At 48.2% G+C, this 23,467-nt stretch overlaps 1 protein-coding gene across 1 annotated transcript in view; it reads right to left on the bottom strand.

Moving 5' to 3' along the window:
* The window catches only part of GAB2 (GRB2 associated binding protein 2), a 99,016-nt gene extending 80,423 nt beyond the window's left edge, over positions 1-18,593 (bottom strand). Inside the window, exon 1 of the mRNA XM_075075577.1 lies at positions 18,267-18,593. Coding sequence (XP_074931678.1) covers positions 18,267-18,338 — 72 coding nt within the window. The 5' untranslated portion in view covers positions 18,339-18,593. The remainder of the gene's footprint in view (positions 1-18,266) is intronic.
* Positions 18,594-23,467: the final 4,874 nt, after the last annotated feature.

Here is a 23,467-nt window from a genome sequence, read left to right on the forward strand (position 1 = left end):
AACAGCACTTAGGAAGGACAAGGGGAATAAAAGATGGCAAAGGAAAGCAGTAGCGTGAGGTTAATGATCTGAGATGAAACTGGAGGAACTAATGGCCCCTTTTTCATGACATACTTAAGTCTATGAATATTGAAAACTTTGTTCAGAAATCCTCTGGCAGGGAGACCCACAGCAAGTCTAATAAGTGAAGAAAAAACTTAGCAGCCATTTCCCCTGGGGAAACAGGGACACTGTTAGAGGCTGGCTCACAAAACTGCCATGAGGAGGAGAAAACCCTGTTATTTTCAATATCCTGCTGCAGGATAAAAGCCAGCCCCGAGCAGGCACAAAACCTTGGCATCCCCAGGGCAAAAGCCTCCAGAGGCCAAATTCCACTCAGGCTCAGCAGCATCCGCCCCATCCTCACCACCCCCCCCCCGGCCCCGAGCTCCCTCGGAGAGCGATGGTCAAGGGCTCTGCAACGCATATCCATCACGGAGCCATTTCAAGCCAGACGAGGACCCCAAGCACATATCGATCAATTTTATTTCCAGCAGACAAGGCCTTCCCCAATGTTAAAAATAAACCCACAAAGGCTAATTCAGCGCATCGCAACAAGCCAGATGAATCCGCCCAAGCTGTCTGGCGCTGCCTGGTGTTTTACCCACTGTATCCCTTGGTTGTGAAGCCAGACAGGGCACGCAGCTAAGGACCAGCTGCCACATGCAGCTTGTCCCCCTGACCCTGCTCCAAAGCATCTGCGCTTGCAGTCAGTCTTTCTTACAGCTGGTTCCTTTTATTTTTACAGCATCTGCCATTAAACAAGACTAATTAATGCAACAGGAAGATGAGGTTCACCTCAACGTTGTTCAATGCTGGGTACCAGCAAATCTTAACCTGCATGGGAGGAAGTGAGATCTTTGGGAGCATCCTTGTGCAGATGCTGCCCAAAGCATGTCCCAAGCAATCGCCAGGAGCAGGCACAGACTCCAGTTCATTTGTGGGAGGATATTAAAAAGCTTATTTTGCCTTAGAGCAAATATTGTTCTGGCATCGATACTCATCTGTTGATGATATTTCTCCAGCACTGGAGGGAAGCGTGGCAATTTCTACGCAAAATGGAATGATGGAGTGACATGAAGGCTGGTCTCTGGGAAAGCTGATGCAGAAACCAGATTCACTGGACAGAAATGTGCCCCTGCTGCTTGGCTGGAAGCAATCAGAGTCGTGGGGTCTCCGGAGGGATCTCTTCTTTCCTGGGAAGGCCAACGTTAAAAGAATCAAAAAGCAGACACAGCAGTTCGGAGCTCTTGGGGACTTTCTGAGCTTTTTTGGGTAGTTTTGGCTATGTAAAAAAGTTTTAGTTGCAAATCGTCACGGTTACAGACCCAAATTCTGATCCTGACAGCAAAGAACAAGGATTTCCTATACATTGAGCAAATGACTGCAACTGTGGGTTGCATTTGTCCAGGACCACAGGTGTAGGAGAGGGGTTCAGCAGCACCTTCACTTGATCAAAGGATCCCTCACAGGCCACAGCAACCAACGATTTGGTCCTGAAGCTTTGCTGAAGTGCAGGCTGAACCGACCCAGAATGAACAAGCCTCATCTCTACTCCTGGCTTGTTGCTGGATTTGCTATCCCAGTTTAGGAATGTAGTTGAAATTTGGTTCAGTTTAATAAATATAAGCCTGACAGAGATGTACAATCTGCCCCCCGCATCTTCCTTGCCCCCAGGCCAAGAAGATGACTTGGAACACCTGCTGCTTGTGGTGGCTCTGGTGAGGTGCATGAGAGCCCCATCCTCCCACAGCTGGATGCTCACAGAACTCTCCTGTCCATTTGAAAAAATGCTTTCTGGATGTAAACCCCCATGAAACACCAGCGCTGTGGACTCAGATTGCAGATTCTCACACCACCGCATGCTTCGTGGGCCAGTACGGTACAGCTGAAAGTATTTTAAAAAAGCAACTAAGCATCTTTGAAGTCTTATAGTGGGATTTATGCCGGCCAGGAACTGAATACAGGTCTCTGAAAGGTATCGCTTGATTTATTTCAAGGAGAACAAAGGAGGTTTTAGAGAAGGACACGTAGGTTACGGACAGCAGCAGACTACAGGCAGAGCAGAACCACAATCCCAAGTACTGCTCTGGCACCGATACTCGTCTGTTGATGATATTTGTCCAGCACTGGAGGGAAGCACCATGATGTCTATGCAAAATGGAAAGATGGAGTAACGTAAAGGCTGGTCCAGCCACCTTCAGCTCAGAAGCAAACTCACACTTGGCACACTGCAGGCAATAAACTCAATCTACTAAGAAAAGCAGAGACAGCCTGGGTAAACTGAGAATGCCACCAGCAAACTGAAGCCCTGAGTCCCTTCTTGCTGGTTTTCCTTATGCAAGCCAAAAAAATGAAAACTGATTTTGAAAATCTCACTTGCTTCAGCATTTTAGGACCTGGGTTTTTATTACAAAACAGTAGAAAAGAACAGGAAAAAATAATCAGCCTTCCTTTTTGTTTAGTAAGAACCCCCAAACCAGTGAAAGGACTTGCAAGTGCTGAGATAACTGTCCTGATTTCAGAGAGGACGGGTGTGGGTGGCACCTCCCGGCACGGAGGGGACGTTTGTATTGGCAGCCAAGGCAGAAAAGCTCCACACAACCTAGGGAAAAGGAAAAAAAAGAAAGAAAGAAAGAAAGAAAGAAAGAAAAAAAACCCACCCAGCAAATAAACAAAAGCATTCCTAATAAACTGGAAATGTCATACTACATCAGGGATCACAAGATCGAGCCCAGAAAGGTCCAAGTGGCAAGAACATGCTGTTAAAAACAGATGGGAAAAACAAGCCGGGAAAGGTTGAGACTGTGTTTCTGAACTTCTGTTCCCGACACGGGTTTTAGAGCTGGTGCTGGTGTGGCTGGGGAGACAGCGGGGTGAAATACCAGCTGCCCGCACCGTCCCACTAATCTCTGTGGAAACCTTAAAGCCAGAGGACAGAGGAAAGAGTTTCACACTAAAATCCCTAATCAACCACTTTGGAAATGTAGATTTTTCCAGCTTCCCAAGCCCAGGCTTGCCACATGTCAAGTCAGGTTAATAATACTGCTTTTTTATATCTTGGCCTTGGTTTTGTGGAGTCCTGCTTGGAACAGGGGGTTGCTCCTTGCGGCACAGCTGCGTGTTGAGGCAGAGGTTCAGCCTCTGCAGCATGGGGATGGCCACGTTAGCCTTGCTGTGCTTGTTCCTGCTCATCTGAAGACAGACTTGCAGAGGTGGCTCTGTTTGGTGCCATAAACACAGATCTTCAGCAAAAGTAATACAACAGGTCACACGCTGGGAAAAGCGGGTTCCTGCTGACAACCCCCTAAATGTTAGGAATTAGATGAGAAGGGGAAAGGGAGACTAAAATCAAATGGAAAGATGAGGGTACCCAAACATGCAGCCCGCAGAGAGGAAACCTCCAAGCCTGCCACCTCCAGGCTCAGCCCATCCTGAAGGCGAGTGGAGATAAAGCTCCTGATGACAAACTCCGAAGATACACCAGATGGTATCAGCTAGTCCTTGAGACTGCCAGAGACCTTCCAACATAACATAATAACAGAATTTTGTTGTTTGGGGTTTGTTTTTTGGTTTTTTTTTTTTTTTTTAGTGCAATGCCTTCCCCCACTTCTGAGCACATGAAGACAGAGCTGGAGCCATCACAGCTCTGGATGCAAGGAGCCCTGTTTGGGGTCCACACTTTCCAGGAGCTCAGATGCATTCAAGCCAAGAGCTATTATTTATAGAAAGAGGGCCTAGCCTGGAAGATCTCAAAAACTTTTGAGCTCCTAAACCTGCAAGATCTCAAAAATATTGGTAAATATTGGGGTTTGGCTCAGGGGCTTTTCTACGCAAGAGGAGTGTGGGGGGAACACTTTCCAAAGCTCAAACCAAATGCTCTTCTGAAATTTAACAAGTTCAACTGATTTCCTCTATTATTTTGCATTCCTTCATGCTGTAGGTTCCAAGAGATGCCTAAGTATCCAAGCGCAAAGGCTGTCAGCACAGCTTTTCCAGCCCAGCAGGAAGTAGGAGATATCTCCAGGGAAAGCCTATTTTTGGAGAGCTATCCAATTCCAAACTAAGCCGTCAAACTTTTTGTTGTTATTATTCGGATTAAGACAGCAGAGCAGGAGAGCCGAGGCATTCCCACAGCAGATCGCTTCTCACACTGCCTGCTTCTCCGTGGTGGAAGGGAGGTCGTCGTATGGATGAAGGACATGGCTGGAAATCCACGGCTAAGGTCCTGGGGGTTCCTGAGATCCCGAGCTGATATGTAGGCATCTTGACATTTGGATGCAGTTGTGTTTAAATTTCAAAAATAGTTACTTAATTCTGCACAACTTATCTTGCATGAGGCCAAGAGGGATGGAGAAGACTGTTTTTGCTTTTACAGAAAAAATTTCAAGTGAAAAACACATATATGACAAAGCATTACAATAGCTTTGCACGTTACCCAACACACCTGTAGTATCAGCAGCCCCACTGCTGAACAACCAAATTACACTAAATTCATTGCTTCATTCAGTGTTGGTTTTTTCTCTTTTATAACTCCTATTTCATATGTTAAAAAACATTTAATAGCCATCCCTCTGCTTATTCCTTAAGATTAATAAGTCAAAACAGAAACACTGGGGAGTACGCAATAAAAAAAATAAAACACTAAAAACCCCTTGGCTGAATTTAATATCTATTAGGATCCTTGGTCACGATGGAAACGTATTTATAACCACAAACCTCCACTAAATTATCTTAACAGCCTCTAGCTGTTGCACTGATGGCCAAAACAGCACAGTAAATTACCAGCTCACCGTACAAAATTATACGCATCACTATTATACCATGTTTTAGTCCCAGCCTCTCAGAAGCAGAGCAAGATTTACTCTTATTACCCAATTGAGTTCACCCGCCAGCACACACGTGTGCTCTGCCACGTGTTTACTCCCGAAACAGAGTAAATCCACTGATTTTTGTGATGTGGCACAAACCCACTGCCAAGCCCACAACGAATGCAGCGCTGGCAACAACCGCTCACCTTTTCCCCCTCCTTTCCCACATCTGATTGACTTTCCACACATCGGATTTTCCTGTCTGGCAGGCCGACTGCGTTTTCAAATGGGCTGAATTCCCTCCTAACCTCTTCTGACAGATTTCAAGGCAAGGCACATGCGAGGTAAGCTTGGCTTAGAAAACTTGGGCTTTCTCAACACAAGACTGCAGGGGCAGAGCACGCCGGGATGCAGCTTAGAAATGCGTAAGATGAAGATAGAGACTGAAGGATGTTGGTGTCTGGTTCCCTGCTCTGCGATGGACTTGTTGCAGACCTGGAAGATTCACTTAATCCCTGTACACTTTAATTTCTTATTTATATAGCAGAGACTGCGAAGACCCAAGAGGTTAGCGCGCAACCTGGCAGGAAAGGTTGGAAGGCACAAGTTTGGAAAGGTTGGAAACCCACTGAGTGTCCAACTTGCACCCACTCTTTCACTCTTTGCACTGTTGGGACGTGCAAAGCTAAAATCATTTGTGTTTGCAACCCACCTCGGTGCTATAGAGCCAAGACCCTGTAATATACAGGGTAGGCGGATGAATATTAGTGAAAGACTCGAAAGGGCAAGGACCAAAGCTTGGGGGAAAGAAAATGAACCCAAGCCCAGCCCACACCACTGGGCTTTGGGTACAAAAAGATAAAGGTGGGAAAAGGGGAGAAGCAGATGATATGATAATATCCAGGAATATAAACCCACGGGGAATGGATGTCTGAGATACAACTTGGAGAGCACCGCAGCTGTGTTTCTGATCATGCTTTGGTGTCTGGTTTTCCAGCAAACTGATTATTATTTTTTTTTAAACATAATTAGTAAAAAATCTCCCATGCTTTGAAGGAAACAAATCCAAGCTGTTGACCAGGCCCTTCCACACTGAAAAAAGAAGGTTAAACCTTGCCTAAATTACAGCTGATTCAGCAGTAATGCACAGAGCAGAGGGGAGCACGTAAGCCCCAGACACGTCATTCTGGCTTCTCACCTTCCTCCACAACCCGAGTGATGGTTGGTTAGTGGGAGGCTTCAGGTACAAAGAAATGCAAAGAATAGGCTTTAAAAAGCTTTTCTTCTTAATTACAAATGCAAATCTTGAAGCTTCTCATTCCCAAGTGGTACTCAACAACTCGATCCTATCTGAAATAACGAGCGCGTCAGGGCAGCAGGTCCATGCTTCATCCCACCTAGCCTTAATGACAGCATTTAACAACATCGAGTGGGTCACGGCAGACTCTTCCAAGAAGCAGGATGGACAGAGAAACAATAGGAACAAAATATTTTCATCAAACAACCTAGTTAACTAAAAACTCATACAAAAAGCCTCATAAACATCCTACACATCGCACAGGATAAAATTTGCTTTACATCCTTTTTTCAGTTCCAACCCAACTCAGTTGGGTTCAGTTCCCTCCAGCTGAGGTCCAGTTCCCACCTGCCCCAAGACAAATACTCATTTTAGCTGCACTGTGAACATCTAACACACACTACTGAGCACAGAGTATTTTGTGTGAAGCACCGTCCACGACACCAACTTGTAAGACACCCTGCCTTCTGCTGCACGTGAAGTGCCCTCAGTACTAAAAACAAACCGGCACACAACCTTCTTCTCTACACACAACTCTGTCTTCAAACCTCGCTCCTCGGTACACCTCCCTGTGACAGCACATGATACATCAGCCTGTCTGCACGCCAGCTGGCTGTACTGATTGGATGCTAAAAAGAGCGTATTGATTGATTCCCAGTCAAAGCCTCAGCCAACGTATTTTGCAAGTGTTTGAGATAACGGCCTGATCCTTTCAGGCCCTCCATCGGCTTGACTTTGAAGGGAGCGCAAAGCGCAAGGCAGGAGCTCAAAACATGTCTCTGGGAGCAACTCCATGGGTATGGTGCTGGATCTAGCTAGTCTTGGACCAAAGCGCACCCTGTTGCAGGTGGGAACTCTCTGAAAAGGCAGGTGGAGGGAGCCCCATCACTAGGAAAGACCTGTCCTCAACTGTTTGACTGGTTTAAACCTCAGAACACCAATTTTGTTCCTTTCCAATGTTTTCTTCATGGTACCAACTTCTACCATTGGACATATTCATATCACTCATGTCTCTGCTCCTTTAAAAGGTGCAAATTCAGACTTGGTGGGAGGAGTCATGTTTCCTCCCCATCGCACATCTATAGTGGGGGTGGAACCTGCTGAGGGATGCAGAGACAAAAAGATCTTGCAAGCTTTAACATCTGTGAAACATCTGAAATATCTGAACTCCTCTCCTGAGTGCAAACCATACCTCTCGAAGCATGAGTTCAGGTGATGGGATGGGACACCTGTCTCCTTGGTGATGTGCCAAACACTTTGGGCCACCTCCTGGGACAATGACCCTGGGCTGCTCCCACAAGAAGTCCACAAGCTGAGCTTAAATGCTGGCCCGCCTCTGAACAGACAGTTGCTCTGTGGGCTTTTATCGGGGCACATTCTCATTCACTTTCTTTGGAAGGTGGCTGTCCCTCACTGTTTCGGAGGCCTGTTGTGTAAAGCTTTCCCAGGCTCCTAATCACTCTCGGCACCCTTCTCCAAAGACTCTGGTGTCAGGGGTCCACCCCCACACACATTGCTGCACGATAAAGTCCTGATTGCTGGCAGGAAAACTCCCCACTCCCTGTTCTGCCTCAGTCCGTGCATGCAGAGGGCTCGGAGAGGGATCCATATGGTCAGGGCTAGGTTCAAACCTCAGTCCCCAGTTTCTAGCCTCCTGCAGCGACCAGCCTGCATCATTTCTCAGCATCTCCTTCCCCTTAGCACAGCCAGGAGGACCCCATACACTCATTCCCTGTCATTCCCCACATCCCATCTCTTCTGCCTTTCTTCTTTTTTCTCCTGTCATTTATTTATTCCCTTCCCTCAAAGGATTTAAGCCTGCCGCAATCACAGACCGCTCACTGTCTGCATGGCTGCCACTATGGGTAATATAAGACTGGGCTGGAGGTAGCAGCGGGGCTCAGCCGCCAGCTCTGCTCCCCTCTCTCCTGCCACCCCGGCCCTGCACCCTGACCCCCAAAACAATGAGCCCTTCTATTCCCCATCGCCTCGCTGGAAACTCCAGTCTGACGTTATATGCGTTCGACAGTGGGCGAGGGAGGCAGGGAAGGCGAAAGGGAAGGAGAACACAAGCCTCAAGTCATTGATTCTTCTTGGATCAAAGTAAACGAGGTTTTCCTGGGAGCTTCCTATCTGGAGGGAGTTATTTAGGAACAACACAGAGACCCAGAATCAAAGGAGCTGTGTGTGGTGTTGATGGCATGGAAGCAGAGCGGCTATTTTCTGCTGTCAATAAGCCAGAAGAGGCATTTCTTGTGATTGCCCCTTCCTGTGCTGGATTGCTCTCAAGCACAGCACCCACGTGGAAGCGGGGTGAGAAGGAAGGAGACCTCGAGGTGCCGGGGTGGCCTCTATAGGGGTGGTGAGGGGGACTTTGCAAGGGAGAGGAAACTAAGGAGTACCAAAACCCTGAGCTGATTTACATAGCTAATCTTGCCTTTTCCATGGGGCACTGTTTCAATCCAAGAGCATCTAGGGAGCAGTCAAAAACCACACATCCCCCCTACAAATAAACAAAAACCTCAGAAGATGCTTAAATGAGAATGTGGATAAAGATCTGCAGAACAGATCGGTAGCAATGACTAATAACCTCATTTAGCATGATTACTGACATTACTATGAGATAAAAAAATACAGAGAAACATAAGCATCGCCCAGTTCAACAGCAGCACAAAACGTACGTGTGACACAGCTCTTTGAAGCTGAAAATTTAGAAGACACCTCAGCGTCACCAGAAAAGAGGAGGGAAAGGAAGGTTTACTAATCAGTTTTGGAAAAAAGACATAATCCCCGTTCGGGTATTATGTTAAGTGGCCAAAGAGGTTGTTTAGCAAAGTCAACTCGCATCCTTTGGCAGCCACAGGAAAGTCCACGGGGGTGTTCAGAAGGTCAGCGAGGAATCTGAACGGGCAAGGCAGCAGCTGCGATCACCAGCAAAACTTAATCGCTGAAAATCTACGAAATTCAAAAGACCACAAATCCTTGACTCAAAATGTTATTTCCATCTTACCATATGGATGCGGGAGCTGGAACTCCACCAAAGAAATGTCTAAATGCCTTCCAAAGCAAACGCCTTTGGAAAATACCAGGTTTAAATGGAATAAGATGCATAACAAGTACTGAGATGCTATTAGGACAGCATCTTAGATCCAGGAGACACGATGGAAATGTATTGGACGTGTCCAAAAGGCATTGGGTAGCAAAAGAAAGAATTAATAATAATAATAATAAAAAAAAAACAACCAAAAGACATATCTGTCAATAGATTAAAGGAAAAAAAAGAGTCCAAACATACAGGATTTTAAAATTCAGAGGCCATGTGAAAGAGAGTCCAGAGCAGGCAGAGATGGAAAAGCTTTCCGAGCAATGGAAAGAAAAAAGCAATCTGAATGCTTAATACAAAAATGTCTAAGTGCTGTTCTCAACTGGTCCTGCCTCAAAGCCAGACTTAAACTATTAAAAAAAGGTCCCATATCTGGCCCAAGAGTGAACCTCCTATCCTGAACAGGCATCATTTTGGGGTCAGAATATTCACATTTGGACAGAGAACTTCATTTCTAGGTCTTAGTGTAATGCAGACAACCAGACTGATGCAAGATTTCCCAGATCCTGACCTTCTCCAGGAAAACTCCAACAGCTCAGAAAAAAAAGGGAACTGAATACGAAAAGACAAATCCAGAGATGAAGTCGCCCGCCCCAGTTGCTGGCATCAAATTATTCCAGATTCGCTGGAGAAACAGGCACCACTGGCTATCTTACACAGCAAGAAACATATGCTTCCAGCACTCATATTTTCCTCCCGTTCTTTAAAGGCACAGCTTGCAAGCTAAAGACGACTATGAGCTATTTTTGGACCGAGGTTGATTTTTATTTATTTATTATGTTTCATTTATTTTTAAAATTTAAACACAGCACATATTTAAATTGCTGTAGGGCTAGATACAATCAGTGACATACGTACGACCGCACTGTGCACGTCGGCACGCTGACCTTGAGGAATTCCTCTTTGTACGTTGTAAAACCAGGTCGTGCAAGCGTGTTTGCCTGGAGGCGTGCACATGGTCTGGATCATCGCTTCTTGAGGTCTCAGGTCTGTTCTCGGAGATTTCACATGCTGAATATTTGCCTTTTCTGTTGCTAATCACAAATAAGAAAGAAAAGAGATGCTCTACACTGCATTTATACAGCCAATTTGCTGCTGCCTTAGCCTGTGATAACCACAAAGCTGGTTTCACTTGGCAGCGAGGTGTTCAGGTGGTGATCCAATTTCTCCAGATTTAGGCTGAAAAAGCCTAAGGAGAAGCAAACTCACCCACTCCTCTGCAAAAGTCAGACCTGGACAGTTTCGCACCAGCTTTTCCAGGCCAGCAACTCTGAAAGCTTTTGCCTACAAGGATCCAGCCACAGTGGGATATTAAAATAATGGTGTGCAAGGGTGTAAACAAGTCATTACTAACACCAATGACTTCTCAGCTGGGATGAGAGCCTGGAAAGGTCAAACAAAAACTCAACATAACCTTTCCCTACCCTGCTCCTTTCGAGCCTGCAGCGCTGTGTGCTGGGGAAGGACCAGAGATAAGGCACAGAGATCATGTGATGTGCAAACAAGAATGGGGATTTTTTTTTTTCTCAAGCTATTTTTATTATTTGAACAGAATTGCAGGACCATCGCAAGACTGTGGAGACACCAAATGAAACTTTGGAGGGCAGGTCTGCTCCTAGCTGCTTCACTGGCACGAAGAGCGCTGCTGTAGATGCTGCTCAGTGACCATAGCAGAGGTCCAGGATGCTCCAGGAGACTTTCTGGATGCTCAGCAGCTTTGGGAGCCTCTCCAGAGCCAGGTGCCCCCACTGGTGGCATGGGTTACGCCCTCAGCAGCCCCAGTGGAAGAGCCAGGCTTCCCGCTCGCAGCTCCGGATGAGGAAATCACAACAGCCTGTATTTACACGACGCCTCTCAGCCAAACGATACGCCTAGGTGTGCCACAATTAAAATTCCTTAAAACGACCCAGCTAAAGGACAGTGAGGGATAATAAGCATTTGCATATTGTTGATTCTGGGTTTAACCTTTTTTGGTTCAAATCCTTGGCAGGATGGGACTATCCCATGGAGAAGGGCTGAGAGGTGAAGAAGAGGTCACATAGAATGGCAGCAACAGCAGTTCAGAAACCTGTTTCAGCCCTATTGCTGCTCTCCGCGTACCCTGGAGTAAATTAAAAGTCTCTCTTCCTCATTTCTCCAGCCTCCTGAGATAGGGATAAATACGCTTCATCACCACTGTTAGGTGCTGTAAAAGCCACCTAAGCATTATGATAGGGAAGCGAGATTTTAAAGACTTGAAAGGAGTACTGAAAAGAAAGGCAGTTTATATGAAAAGCAGTAAGCTCCAAATCTTTCGGGTCAGCTCCTCTCAGAGTCCCCAGATGACCTTGGCACTCTCACTGTCTAAATCCCGGCTGGAAGTACTGTGTACTTCTGTGGCCCAGTTGCAATCCCTTTCCGTAGCTTCATACATCCCCAGCAGCCTGCGAGCAGCTCGGAAACCCCTGGCTCAGGTAGAAGCGATAAAGCCAAGCTGAGTTCCCAGCTGTGGGAATGACCCTGAACACAAGTGCAGCCAAACCACTGACTTGCTGCGTGCCTTGGTTTCCCCATCCGACCAGACCCTTCGGGGCAGATGCGGTCTCACTGAACACCCAGCGCATTGAGCCCCAACCCCAGTTGCCTCAGCTGCTACTGTAATCCAAATAAATAATATTTGTTCTGCCTTTGAGTCACTGCTATAAATTATGTGCTTCAGTCTGGTAAACACTATTACATCACCTCTTGCATCTGACACTCACTGAAAGAAAAAGAGGAAAAAAAAAAAAGGGGGGGGTGTTTCAGTATCACTTCTGCTCTCTTCTAAAGAGAAATGAAGCCAGCTTCCTCTTACACTTTCCTTAAGTATTGTTTGTCTTTTTTAAGTTCAACCTGCGCTTTGCCACCATCAATCTTTTACATCCACTGCAGACTTTTGCCAGAACCATTGGCCAGCTCCGAAGTCACGACAGACAGCTGAAGATCCACTCAAGCTGTCTTAGCAAAGCCAAAGCACCAGGAAAGTACACCGGTTTCATTCCCCACACAACACGGGGACTCCTTACCTCTACGGGCACATCCACCTCGATCGATGCAATGCCTTGGCAAGACATATGGGTTAGCCCTGACCAAACCAGTTTGAGCTTCAGCAGCTGAAGAGCTGTCCTAGCACAGCACTTCTCCCACGTTGCTTGTGTTGCTAGAAAACAAAACAAGGACTATCCACCTGCACGAGGAGCTGGGCTAAAGCAGCTGTATTGCTTCCTAGATTGGTAGCTCCATGCTGTGCTATGCCACAGAGGTATCAGAAATGTTGGGTTGGAGGCACCTTGGGAGGCGTCTAGTTCAACCTTACATTTGTGGTGTGACTAGATTAGGTCAGCTGGGATTTTCTCTAGCCAAGACTTGAAAACCTCCAAACACAGACCCTGCAGCCTTTGCAGGAACCTGTTCCTCTATACCATGACCCTCCTACTGGAGGAGCTTCCCCAAGACCTAACCTGAACCTCCAAAGCTGGCTTCTGTTTGCTGCCCCTTATTTTGTCACCTGCTACAACCAAGAAGAGTTTGACTCCATCATCCCTATAACCACCCTTCTAGGAGCTGCAAGTTATTAGCTCAAGAGTAGCATGACGACAATATATCACCATCTGACTGACCCTGGAAAATGTTACCGTGGGCAGAGGAACGCACCCCCACACCCAAACAAAATGACTCGAGAGAAGGTTGCAGGGAAGAGGTTGTGTTTTTTGACTCATCAGCAATGATGCAGCAGAGAAACAAGTTACGGGGCGTGACCTTTGTGCAGCATTGCACAAGAGAGGTGGTGCTGCAGGAGTGCTGGCGGACACTGCCCTTGCAAGTGAAGTGCACCCCCTGACCTCCAAAACCTTCTCCAGTGGAGCAAGTGCTCATCCCTCCTCTGAATTGCAGGGCAGATGACAACAGCTAAAACATCTGATGGTCTCTTCAATCAAGCCTGGAGACTGCGTGGGTGGAGCAGGGTGCAGCAAGACAGTTTGACAGCTGGAGTAAGAAGCAAAGTCATGGAGTTCAGTGCTGTCAAAACTTTCTACAAAGAACTTGCCTGCACTGGGTCAGAGGACTTCCCTGAGTCCCATCAGCAGATCCCGGTGTCATGATTTGTGCCCTAAAGACTCTATGCCACCCTTCCTGAGTTCAGGCTCAAAATCCATAAATTCACCTAAACCAGCAGTGGAAGGGACTTTTGAAGAATTTGTCAAATTTATTCCAGTGCCTCAAAACAGGATCAGCTCTCCTGAAGCTCCGTTTGGCCAACCTGCTCTTCGAAACTTCCACCGATGGAGACTCCGAGCCCATCCCAAACCATCTGTTCCACTGCTCCACTCCTCTGGCAATCAGTTTTTCCTAACACTTGTTTCCCTCGCTGAGTTTGAGCTCAGCACTTCTTGGCCTCCCACCACTGGCCATGGAGAACAGTTTACTCCCTTCCCCTTCGCAGCTACCTTTGACATACTCGAGGACTGATATTTCATCCCTCTCGTCCCTAGACTAAACAACCTCATTTCCTTCAGTCTTTCCATGTTTTTTAGGTTTCTGCTCATTTTTGGTGCTTTTCTCTGGAGTCTCTGCAACCATTTCCTACTTTAGGTAGAGGGGAGCATCCTGAATCAGGCGTGGCACAGCTGAACATGAGAGCAACCCGTTAAAACTTCTTGGAGAGAAGAGAATAAAAAAAGATCACGACTTTGCTTAATACCCATTTTTTTATATTTTGCTGCAGAGCTAAAGGGACGTCCCTTCTTCTCCCCCTGCTCTAAAATTTCATCCTGATTAGCACCATGCCAAACTTCACCGGGTACCTCCACCACTTGAGCAGCCTAAGACTTCCCTTCTCTGGTGGTCCTACTTCAGTCCCCATCCAACAGCCTCATTTAACGAGGACATCCGTGCTACGCGCCTTCAAGTGGGATATGAAGGGTCTACTTCAGGGCCTAAAAAAAGCCCTTCATCAGGGAGTTACCCCTAGGAATAGGGCTGTGGTCAGTAAATCAGCCCATTATACCCCCCTTAACCTGTTCTGCTCACCTCATTGGAGAGGAGCAGATCTTCCGATGACCTTCATTAAACTGCTCCTGCTTGATGTAAAAACGACCATTGATGCACAAAGCCAAACTCTCCCCCAGTTAAACCAGTGGGGGGGGGGGCGGGCAGGGAAGGCAGGAAAGGATTGTAAAAGGAGTGCAAGATGAGAAGCTTTTCTTTTAGTCAGAATTGTAGACATACATCTCAGCCAGACAGAAAATACTCTCACTTCACGGTACATAAATGAACAGGCAAAGCACAGATTTAATGATAGGAAGCTAAGAGCTCCTCTACAACGACAGCAGTTATTTTTTACATCGCTTTTCTGCCAGACAGCCCACCCCCGAAGCCCATCGTGCCGGGCAGCGGATAGACACAAAACACTACTCTAAACCCACGTCTAACTCAGGAGACAACAGACAGGCACGTCCAGGGAGAGAGCACCAGGAGACAGTGAGTCAGTGCAGACCGGCACAACATGCGCTGGTCTCAGCTCATCGGTCACACAACTAGAGCCAAGGGTTTTGTTTAGAGACTGGGATTTTTAAATTTTTTTCATGGGTGTTTTAAGGAGGAGCCAGGAGGAGAATTAAAGGAGAGCTCTGTGCTTTGTGGCTGTGTACAAGGAGACCCTTCCATGCACTAAAGTCAGAAGGGGAGAAGGTGGGGACAGACTTTTTAGCAGGTTCTGTTGCAACAGGACAAGGTCTAATGGTTTTAAACTAAAAGAGGTTGACTCAGACCAGATATAAGGAAGAACTGGGTTTTTTTAATGATGAGGGTGGTGAGACACTGGCCCACATTGCCCCGAGAGGTGGTCGATGCCCCATCCCTGGAAACTTTCAAAGCCAGGCTGGACGGGGCTCTGAGCGACCTGATCGAGTTGAAGATGTCCCTGCTCAGTGCAGGGGGTTGGACTGGATGGCCTCTGAAGGTCCCTCCCAACCCAAACCGTTCTATGATTCTGTGAAGGTACAAAAGTGTTTGGGGGAAAAAAAAAATCAAGCAAGCAGACGATGGAGCTTGGCATCCCAAGCAGAGGGGAGGTGGAAGGTGGTACTTCGGTGTCTCCATTAGTTTTGACCGTCAAGTGTTTGGTTACCTTTTATTATCAATACCACAGTAGCAGCTATAGGGGTCATCCAAGATCATGGCCAAACTGCCTAGGGTCTGCATGAACCCCTGTCCCCCGTTACAAGGCACAAAAGAGACACAATTCACCTCAACCTTGAAGGAAACATCATTTGATCATTTGAATGTCCCCCAACAGAAGAGAAACTTGTGACCCCAATATTTCCCAGAGCATTGTACAAAGAGGCCCTACATAAAATATCCCACAATCTCACATAAACACAATCCTCTGAGTGAAACCGAGCAGGTATTGCTGTAAATGCAGGTTAATGCTCTGTGGAGCAGGTGTGAAGAGCCCCCTTCCCCAACCACTCTGGGTGGGAGTTAGAAAGAAAATTTAGCACCTTCCCCTTGCCAAGGATCTCCTTGAAAAGTAAAACCAGAACAAAACCAGGCTTATAAAAGCACAGCATTTCAAGGACAGCGTCAGCAACACACCCATGTGCAGACACATACATTTGAAATGCACTTGTCAAATTAAAAATAAATCTATCATCTTCCCTGTGTCAATACAGCCAGAGCAGGAACTTCAAACCCGATTAGCAGCATCCTGCAGCCTGAGATTCCTCCTTTGAGGTCTCAAAGCAGAATATAAACTGAAGGCGTAAGGAAAGTGGCAAAGCCAGCGATTCAGCGCCTTCCCTTTGAGTCTGTACAAAAGCCGGCGTAACTCCGCGGTGGCTGGAAACTCGCCTTTTGTGCGTGACAACCAAAGTCCAACCGTGTGGGTTTGTTGCAGATGAAGGCAGGTTTTGGGGGAGCAAAGCCATCAGCCTCAGGCTCTACCTGCTCTGAACCACTATCGAAGAGAACAACTCGATCAACACATCAACGCCCTGAACGCATAATGCAGTTATATAAATATGATTAATAATAATGCATTAAGAAGGAAGGGGATGGGGCACAACCTAGCGAAACACAGTCCAAGCTAAGGCCAACATTTTCAAATCCAGCCACCAATGCAGGAAGCTGCAACTGGCGTGACTGGAAGGGAAGTCCCGCTGACCACAGCACCGGGACTGCTCCGGCACAGAGATCCCCTCAAGTGACATCTGCCGAGCATCGCTTCCTGCCCCGCGGAGGCTGTGTGGGACGGCCGGGCACATCTCAGCACGGCCGCGTTTCCTCCTGGGGGAATGAGGATGTTTTGAAAACATAGGTGGCTTGCAAAGCACTTTGGGATGTATCTGGATGAAAAGCACTCTTATGCATATCGATAATTAGCACTAACCGCCGGCACGTCACACCCTCATGTAGAGCATTTAGTAGATTTATTCAGCTCTTGCTGGAATGCCGGAGCACAAGCTGGATATTCAGAAGGCGATGTGAACACCCTTTCATGGGGCAGATGCCGGGGAGCTAATGATGTTTGATGAGTTAAGGCCACTGGTGACTCAGGATCAGCAATTAGTTGATTTCTGCGGGAGGAAGGTGCTTTGCTCCATTAAGCTAAAAGCATCCTCCACAGTTCAGCATGCACAAAGTCATTCTGTCCATCTCCCACAGAGCCTGCCTACATACATCAGGGGTTTGATATTTCTCATGTAAACACCCAGGTTTAGCTTTGTCTCAGTACATTTGGAGGGGACAGGGAGCGAAAGAACCGGATTCCCTCGCAGCTCCATCCTGCAGCCAACCTGATCCTCCCTCAAAGGGGACAGGCACACGAGGGGAGGACTGTCGAGTGACCGGGCACGCCACGTAATGCAAAGGGATGCGGCGCCACTGATGTCTAGGGCTGCACCCATTTTGGAGAAGGCTAATAACACCGCATCATGAATTGGGTACCCCACTGGCCCTGCCCTAGCCTGTGATACGGGACCACAGACATCCACCTCCCTCTCAAGGGTAGGCAGCAATGCCTCGCTCAATCAATAATAGGCACTGGGGAGACACCAGCTGCACTTGCTCTCCCCCGCCGTTCACAAAACCTACGCAGACAAAAGCAACAGGACCAAAGGACGATTTGGCCGGTGTCCCCCTAGGAAGGGAGAGCGCCCAGCTCTCTCCCGGAGGCTGCATCCCAGCCAGCCCAAAGCCTGGTAGAGGCTGGTCACCGGAGTCAGAAAGCGGGACGCCAGCTTCATCCCGGGGAGCGATGTGCCGAGTCATAGGATGGCAGCTTGACGTAGCCGCGTTTCTGAGCTCTAACGCTCGTGGTGCCTGGCGAGACCATCAGGCGGAGGGCGCAAAGAACAGTTATTTCTTTCAATGAGTGGGGAACGTAACAGAGCTGGCATTTGGACCCTCTTTTTACAACTTCTTTGAAGTGTTTGATCTCAGCCGCTAACGACACAAAAGGCTATCGAAGCGCTACTAGTGCTATCTTCAAAGGGTTCGAACGTTAAATGATTAATAGGAACCGCGCACGTGGAGGGGAAAACGTTATGGGGGTGTTGGGGGGTGGTGGTGGATTCAAGATGCGTTATTACCTTTACCCTTTGGGGCAAAGGTATTCCCAATCTGCCCTCAAAAACACGACTTCAAAGGAGGGGGTGTGACGGTCGCAGGTCCCGGGTGAGCCCGGCCACCGCGGGGCGCAGCAAGAACTGCCCCAAACCCGGCTGCCCGGTCCAGCCCCTGCCATCGCCCCGCTGCTACCCGCGGTGGGGGGGTCGGAGATGCCCCCACCCCCCCTTCCCCGAGCATCGGGGAGCCTTGACCCCCCAGCCCCCCCGCCCGGGCAAGGGGCACCCCTCGCCGTGCCGAGCTCCGCGGCAGGTGCAGCCGGGAGGGCGGCGGCCACGGCAGGAACGGAGGGATGCAGGGATGGTGGTAGGATGGGGGAGAGCCCGGCTTCCCCCAGGGTAGGGATGACATGGGGTGGGTTAAGACTTACGTATCTCCGTAACTTCTTCTCCGGCGGTGACTTTCGGAGCCAGCCCGAGCACACCACCTCCCCGCCGCTCATCGCGGCAGCCGGGCGCTGCCTCCCGGCGCTCAGCGCCGGCAGCGCCGGCCCATGGAGGGCGGCGGGCGGGCGGGCGGGGGGTGTGTGTGTGGATGGATAGATGGATGGATGGGTGGGTGGACGGCTGGATGGATAGATGGATGGGGGGGCGAGGAGCGCCTGCCGCCGCCCGGCTGCGAGCGGGGAAGCAGGAAACTGGCTCCTTCCCCGGCTCACCACGCCTCCCGCCCGGCCCGGCGCCCCGCCAGCCTGCTTTAAAGATACAAACCCCGCGGGGAAGAGGGGCTGCCCGCCCCCCGGGCTTGCCTCTCGTTCCTGCCCCCACCCCTACACTTACACAATACCTTTATAGAAACTTTATACACGCCGCAGCAGGTGATCTGCAGCGCAGCCCAGAGCTGCCTTCATCAAAAAGTCATGTCCCCCCCACCCAAAGCCTCCACTGTAAGGTTTAACCACCCCAGCCCCTGCCAGGACCCTTCCCCTCTCTTGATGGAAAAGGTCCTTCTCACCCCAGAAAGGAGAGGCTGGCTTTTGCCCTGCTGCGCTCAGGGGCTTGCGCGTGAAGTGAAGGTGCCATAGGAAAACAAAGAGGTTGAGCAAGACACAGGCAAACGGCAGGGATAGCAAAAACCCTCCTGGAGATTTAAAAAAAAAAAAAAAAAAAAAAAAAAAAAAAAAAAATAGAGGGGAATCGATAAAAGCTTCATATTTTATTATTGATTTTTAAATAATGGAGCTGTGCCCACTGAAAGGGGATTTGACTGCCACTGGAGTCTCATGCAGACAAGCCAGGTTTCGTATTACAGTGTATTATACCCTGGCTGCGATTAACTATCATCTTCCAAATCTAGAAACACTGTACATTTAAAAGTCTGATCCTCTCCCCAGCTCAAGCAGCAATAAAACTTCCCTCCACAGCCCGGTGAGTAGGATTACGCCCTAAACCTCCTTTTGCTGCATCCTTAAAAGCAAAAACCTGGGCATGGCACCCATAAAAGCCTACGACACCCTCACGCTGCCCACTTATAAGGAGAATACAACTTGGGGTTGTTTGCTGGGGATGGATTTCCAAGACCTGTCTCTATACAGCAGCTCTGCCCCAAACCTGCTCGGGCACATTCAGTCATCCCTGCCTCAACTTCCCTGCCTGTCCAACCTCCGTGGGCAGGGACGGTCCCTCCTGACATGTTTGTGCCATAGCTGGTGCAATAACAACTCCATGCCGGCTGGATGCTCTGCTGTACGTCAAACAACAACAATCTTTATATAATGCTGCTCACACAGGGATCTTGCATCACTTTAGAGCAGTAATTACAACTCCCAGTGCCTCTGGGAGGTAGGCACGACACCCCTTCTCAAGATGGGGACAGCATAGTTAAGCCGTATGTTGTTTATCACCGTTGTGAACACATAAAGAAGGGGAATAACCCCTTAAAGAACAAGTATGTCATTTATTAGGAATGCATTTTTTCAACAGCTTTGTTCTTCTTTTTCTGCCAGTGAAATGCAAAGGCTAAATAGGAAGATTTTTCTACCATTTCCCCGCCCAAAGGAAGGGCCTGATCCTATTCAAGCGCTGGGCAATCCCTGTGCGGCCACCGGCTACGGTCAGATCAGCTCACCCATCTCTGCCAGTGCGGCGTGTGAGATGGAGCTGAGAGCAGGGGAGGACGGAGAGGCCAGTTCTGCGCTGGCATCAGCCAGCATTGCCTTATTCAGTGCACTGGAGCTGTATCAATTTCCACTGCATGAGAGCGAGAGTCTCACCCGCAAACTCTCCTGGGTTAGAGGCACTTTGCGCATTTGCAGGGAAAACCACGTCCTGGGGACCTGTGCTTGAGAGAACTTCCCAAAACCCAGAGCAATTTCAGGAAGGCTGGTGACCTACTAGGGATTTATAAAGACCTAATCGAGAGCAGACTATCATGATTAATAGGCAGGTATCGTGCAAAGCCATTCCATAGTGTACGTTAATGATTCACAGGTTAGGAATTTGCTCACACTGACACCAATGCAAAGTGGTATCAGTTTGAAAACCAGTTGCAGAGAACCCTGTCTGCATTTTTATGTTAACAACTTTCACCACGCGGAGTTGAAACACTTCATTTGGGGGATGGAAGTTTAAAGAAATGCTCCGTAATTATCATCATGTGAATTGGAATGAATTATTCTACATATTCTGTGGCAGCGTTTGGTTTATTACCCTGCTCCCTTGCTGTACTACCCTTTCTCTCAGCTCATCCCTTATTCCGGCTCACGTTTACTGACTTGGTTATATCACAAGATATATCTGAACGGTGTCCAAAACATGAAGTACCCCTGTGAATTCTTTTTTTCAAGCCTTTGGTGATGCCTGACACACATACCTCAGATTGCTGGGACTTTTGGATGGGGAACGGGTTGCGTTTTCTGTACATTTAAATGTGCTGCCATCTCAAATGTGAAATATAAGCTCTGTGCATAAAAATGCTGGAAACAAAGATGCTCCATGGGAACGTGCCTCCCTGATTCCGCCGTGGCTGTATGCAGAGTGGGAACAGCGGGTTAATTCTGGCATCAGGCTGCCAGATTACATATGATCCAACACATGGAACGTTACAATGTCTTATAACACTGGCCCCACTTAAAGCATTTGGCCAGGAATACAAATATTACCTCCAATGCCTCTAGGAGTTAAAGACGATGTATGTCGTGAGCGCGGCCCTGATTTGGCAGCGCTCGCACGTTCGTAACAGTTTTACCAACTTCAAGCTGTTCCTCCAACCGGCGTTGGAGACTGAACTCAGGCTGGCCCCAGCTGACTGCGTAAATCTCCCGAGTCTGAGCTAACAGCCAGCAGCCTTGGCGGAAAACTGTGAAAACCACATCCCCATGTTGGAAAAACGCGATGAGGGAGTTATATGAAGCCATCAAGAATTCGTCTCCGCCAGCAGGAGCAACTGAAGGGGGAAGAGCAGAATTAGCAGGCATAGCAAGGGAGAAATTAAGAGATGCCATGTAAGAAAGCATATTCCTTGCACAAGTGTAGGGGAGAAAGAAAAACATTTTTCCAAGAAAAAGCCCTCGTACCATGAGTTTAACGTGCCAGGGTGCAAGAAAGTTACACTTTCTCCTGCAGAAACCTCCGGGGTTTTTAATCATAACCTTCAGCGTGCTTCCTTGTTCTTGGCTGAAACTGAAATCTATAAAAAATCAGAACTTCTAAGAAAGAAACCGCAATGCCCACCCGCTTCTCCTGCCTGCTCCGGATTTATTTAAATGAGCTGTGCCATCTACTGGCAGATGGGAAAGCTGCAGGCAGAGCAATTCCCCTCCTTGCTCCGGGTGGCTGGTGCAAGCAGTAGGGATGGATGGAGACACAGGGCATTTCCTGGGGATTAGGGACCAGCTGGCTGAAATGCTTTGGGCTACTTACCCCAGCCAGGCACTAATCCCTTGGAAATGCCCTATACTGAGGTTAATATAAACCAAAACATGCTGGAGGGGCGGGGTGGGGGAGAAGGCTTTAAAAAATCTGCTGTGCTGCTTGGTGCTACATGCCTGCTTTACAATTCTGAGCGAATGCTCAGTCTCGTGAGATCCAGCTCCACAACAATATGACCTGACTTTATCTTCATGAAACAGTTCCTGCAGCAGAGCTAGATGGAAGCAGCTTTTTTTATGTCATCAAGAATTTTCAAGGTTAAAAAAAATAATCAAAGTCTTTTCAAGCTTTCCACCCTCTGTAAAAGAGCACAGCAAGCCCCCCCGAACAACCACAATCGACGCCAAGCCACAAGACAGTCCTTTCCTCCACCTGACAGACAGCAGCTCCAGCAGCACTGGCAGTTTTCCATGAGCAGGGGGAACCGTAGCACAGGATGCTTTGATCAGATAATGAGAGTTTGAAGCACCTTCGCTACAGTGTTCTGGCAAAGACAGGGGCATCAGAGCTCTGATGCCTTAATAGAGGCTCAAAAAAGAGAGAAGGGAAGAGATGTCTTGCGGGTCAGCAGTGTTCAAAGCAGACTCGCTCCCTTGGACTTGATGGTCCCGTTTGCTAGTGGTGGCAATGGGGAAACACGGATTAAACCGTCTTTGTCCCCTCTCTGTTTGAGATCCTGGCAAAAAGCAGCACATCCCATCAAGAATGGATGCAGACCGCTGGACAGCACGGGGCTGGCGTGCTGAGCTGGACGATGTCTGTGGGTGCAGCCAGAGGACACTTCCAGTCCTTGCACTTGTAGATAATTAAACAGCTTTTCCTGTTCAGGAACCTCACTCCAAGCTGAAGCTGAGTCCTGCTTCCCTCGGTAAACCGGACAGTTATAAGTAATTTTGCCTGGTGCTGAGCTGGGACAGAATGCAACTGAGATGTTTTGGGCTCAGACAGAGCTTCTTCATGCCCGGTCCTTCCTTCTAGGATGTATGAGCTCCTCATGCAAACTCTCCTGCCTCGATCCAGATACATTTTTGGCAGCTATGTTTACCCTTTTTTTTTTTTTTTCCACTTATGCTGTTTTCACCATGGCAGAGACGGAAACTGGAAGTTTTCCTATTTTCTTTCTCACCTTCTCAAAACAGAAAACTATTGTGGCATTGCTCGGTGGAAAGAGCGCCAGGCAGTGCTCCAGACACGGACACTCCTCCGATTTAAGCATAAAGGCCACTTCATCCTTATTTTTTCCTGATGAGACCAGACGCTCTGTATGGAAAGGACTCCCTCTACGGACACTATTTGGCACAATGGGGCTTTGACCGCAGCTGGGCCCAGGGCAAGCAACCGTAAAACAAATGACAATAAAACAAGCGGGGAAAAATCTTTGCTGGGCTTCCCTGCCTGTTTACCCGACCCTGGTGTACTCTCTCATCTTTAGGCATTACTTCAAGACCAGATGGTGCTCTGTGGTAGAGCAAACGAGCAATTATCCTCCTGACACCCCACAAGGCCTCCCCGCATGCGATCGCAAGAAGTTACTTCACCCCAAGCTAAGAGCTGTTGTCTGGCTTTTCAGCATAATTGGATGTAATCAAGTTTAATTTGGTTGGTGCAGTAACTCTGAAGACTTTTGTAACTGGATTACTGTCGGCTCAACGGTCATGTGCCATTATATTTGCCGGTCAAAACAGAAGCCAGAATAAAACCA

The sequence above is a fragment of the Phalacrocorax aristotelis genome, chromosome 1, assembly GCF_949628215.1.
Source record: "Phalacrocorax aristotelis chromosome 1, bGulAri2.1, whole genome shotgun sequence".
In the NCBI taxonomy this organism is placed as follows: Eukaryota; Metazoa; Chordata; class Aves; order Suliformes; family Phalacrocoracidae; genus Phalacrocorax; species Phalacrocorax aristotelis.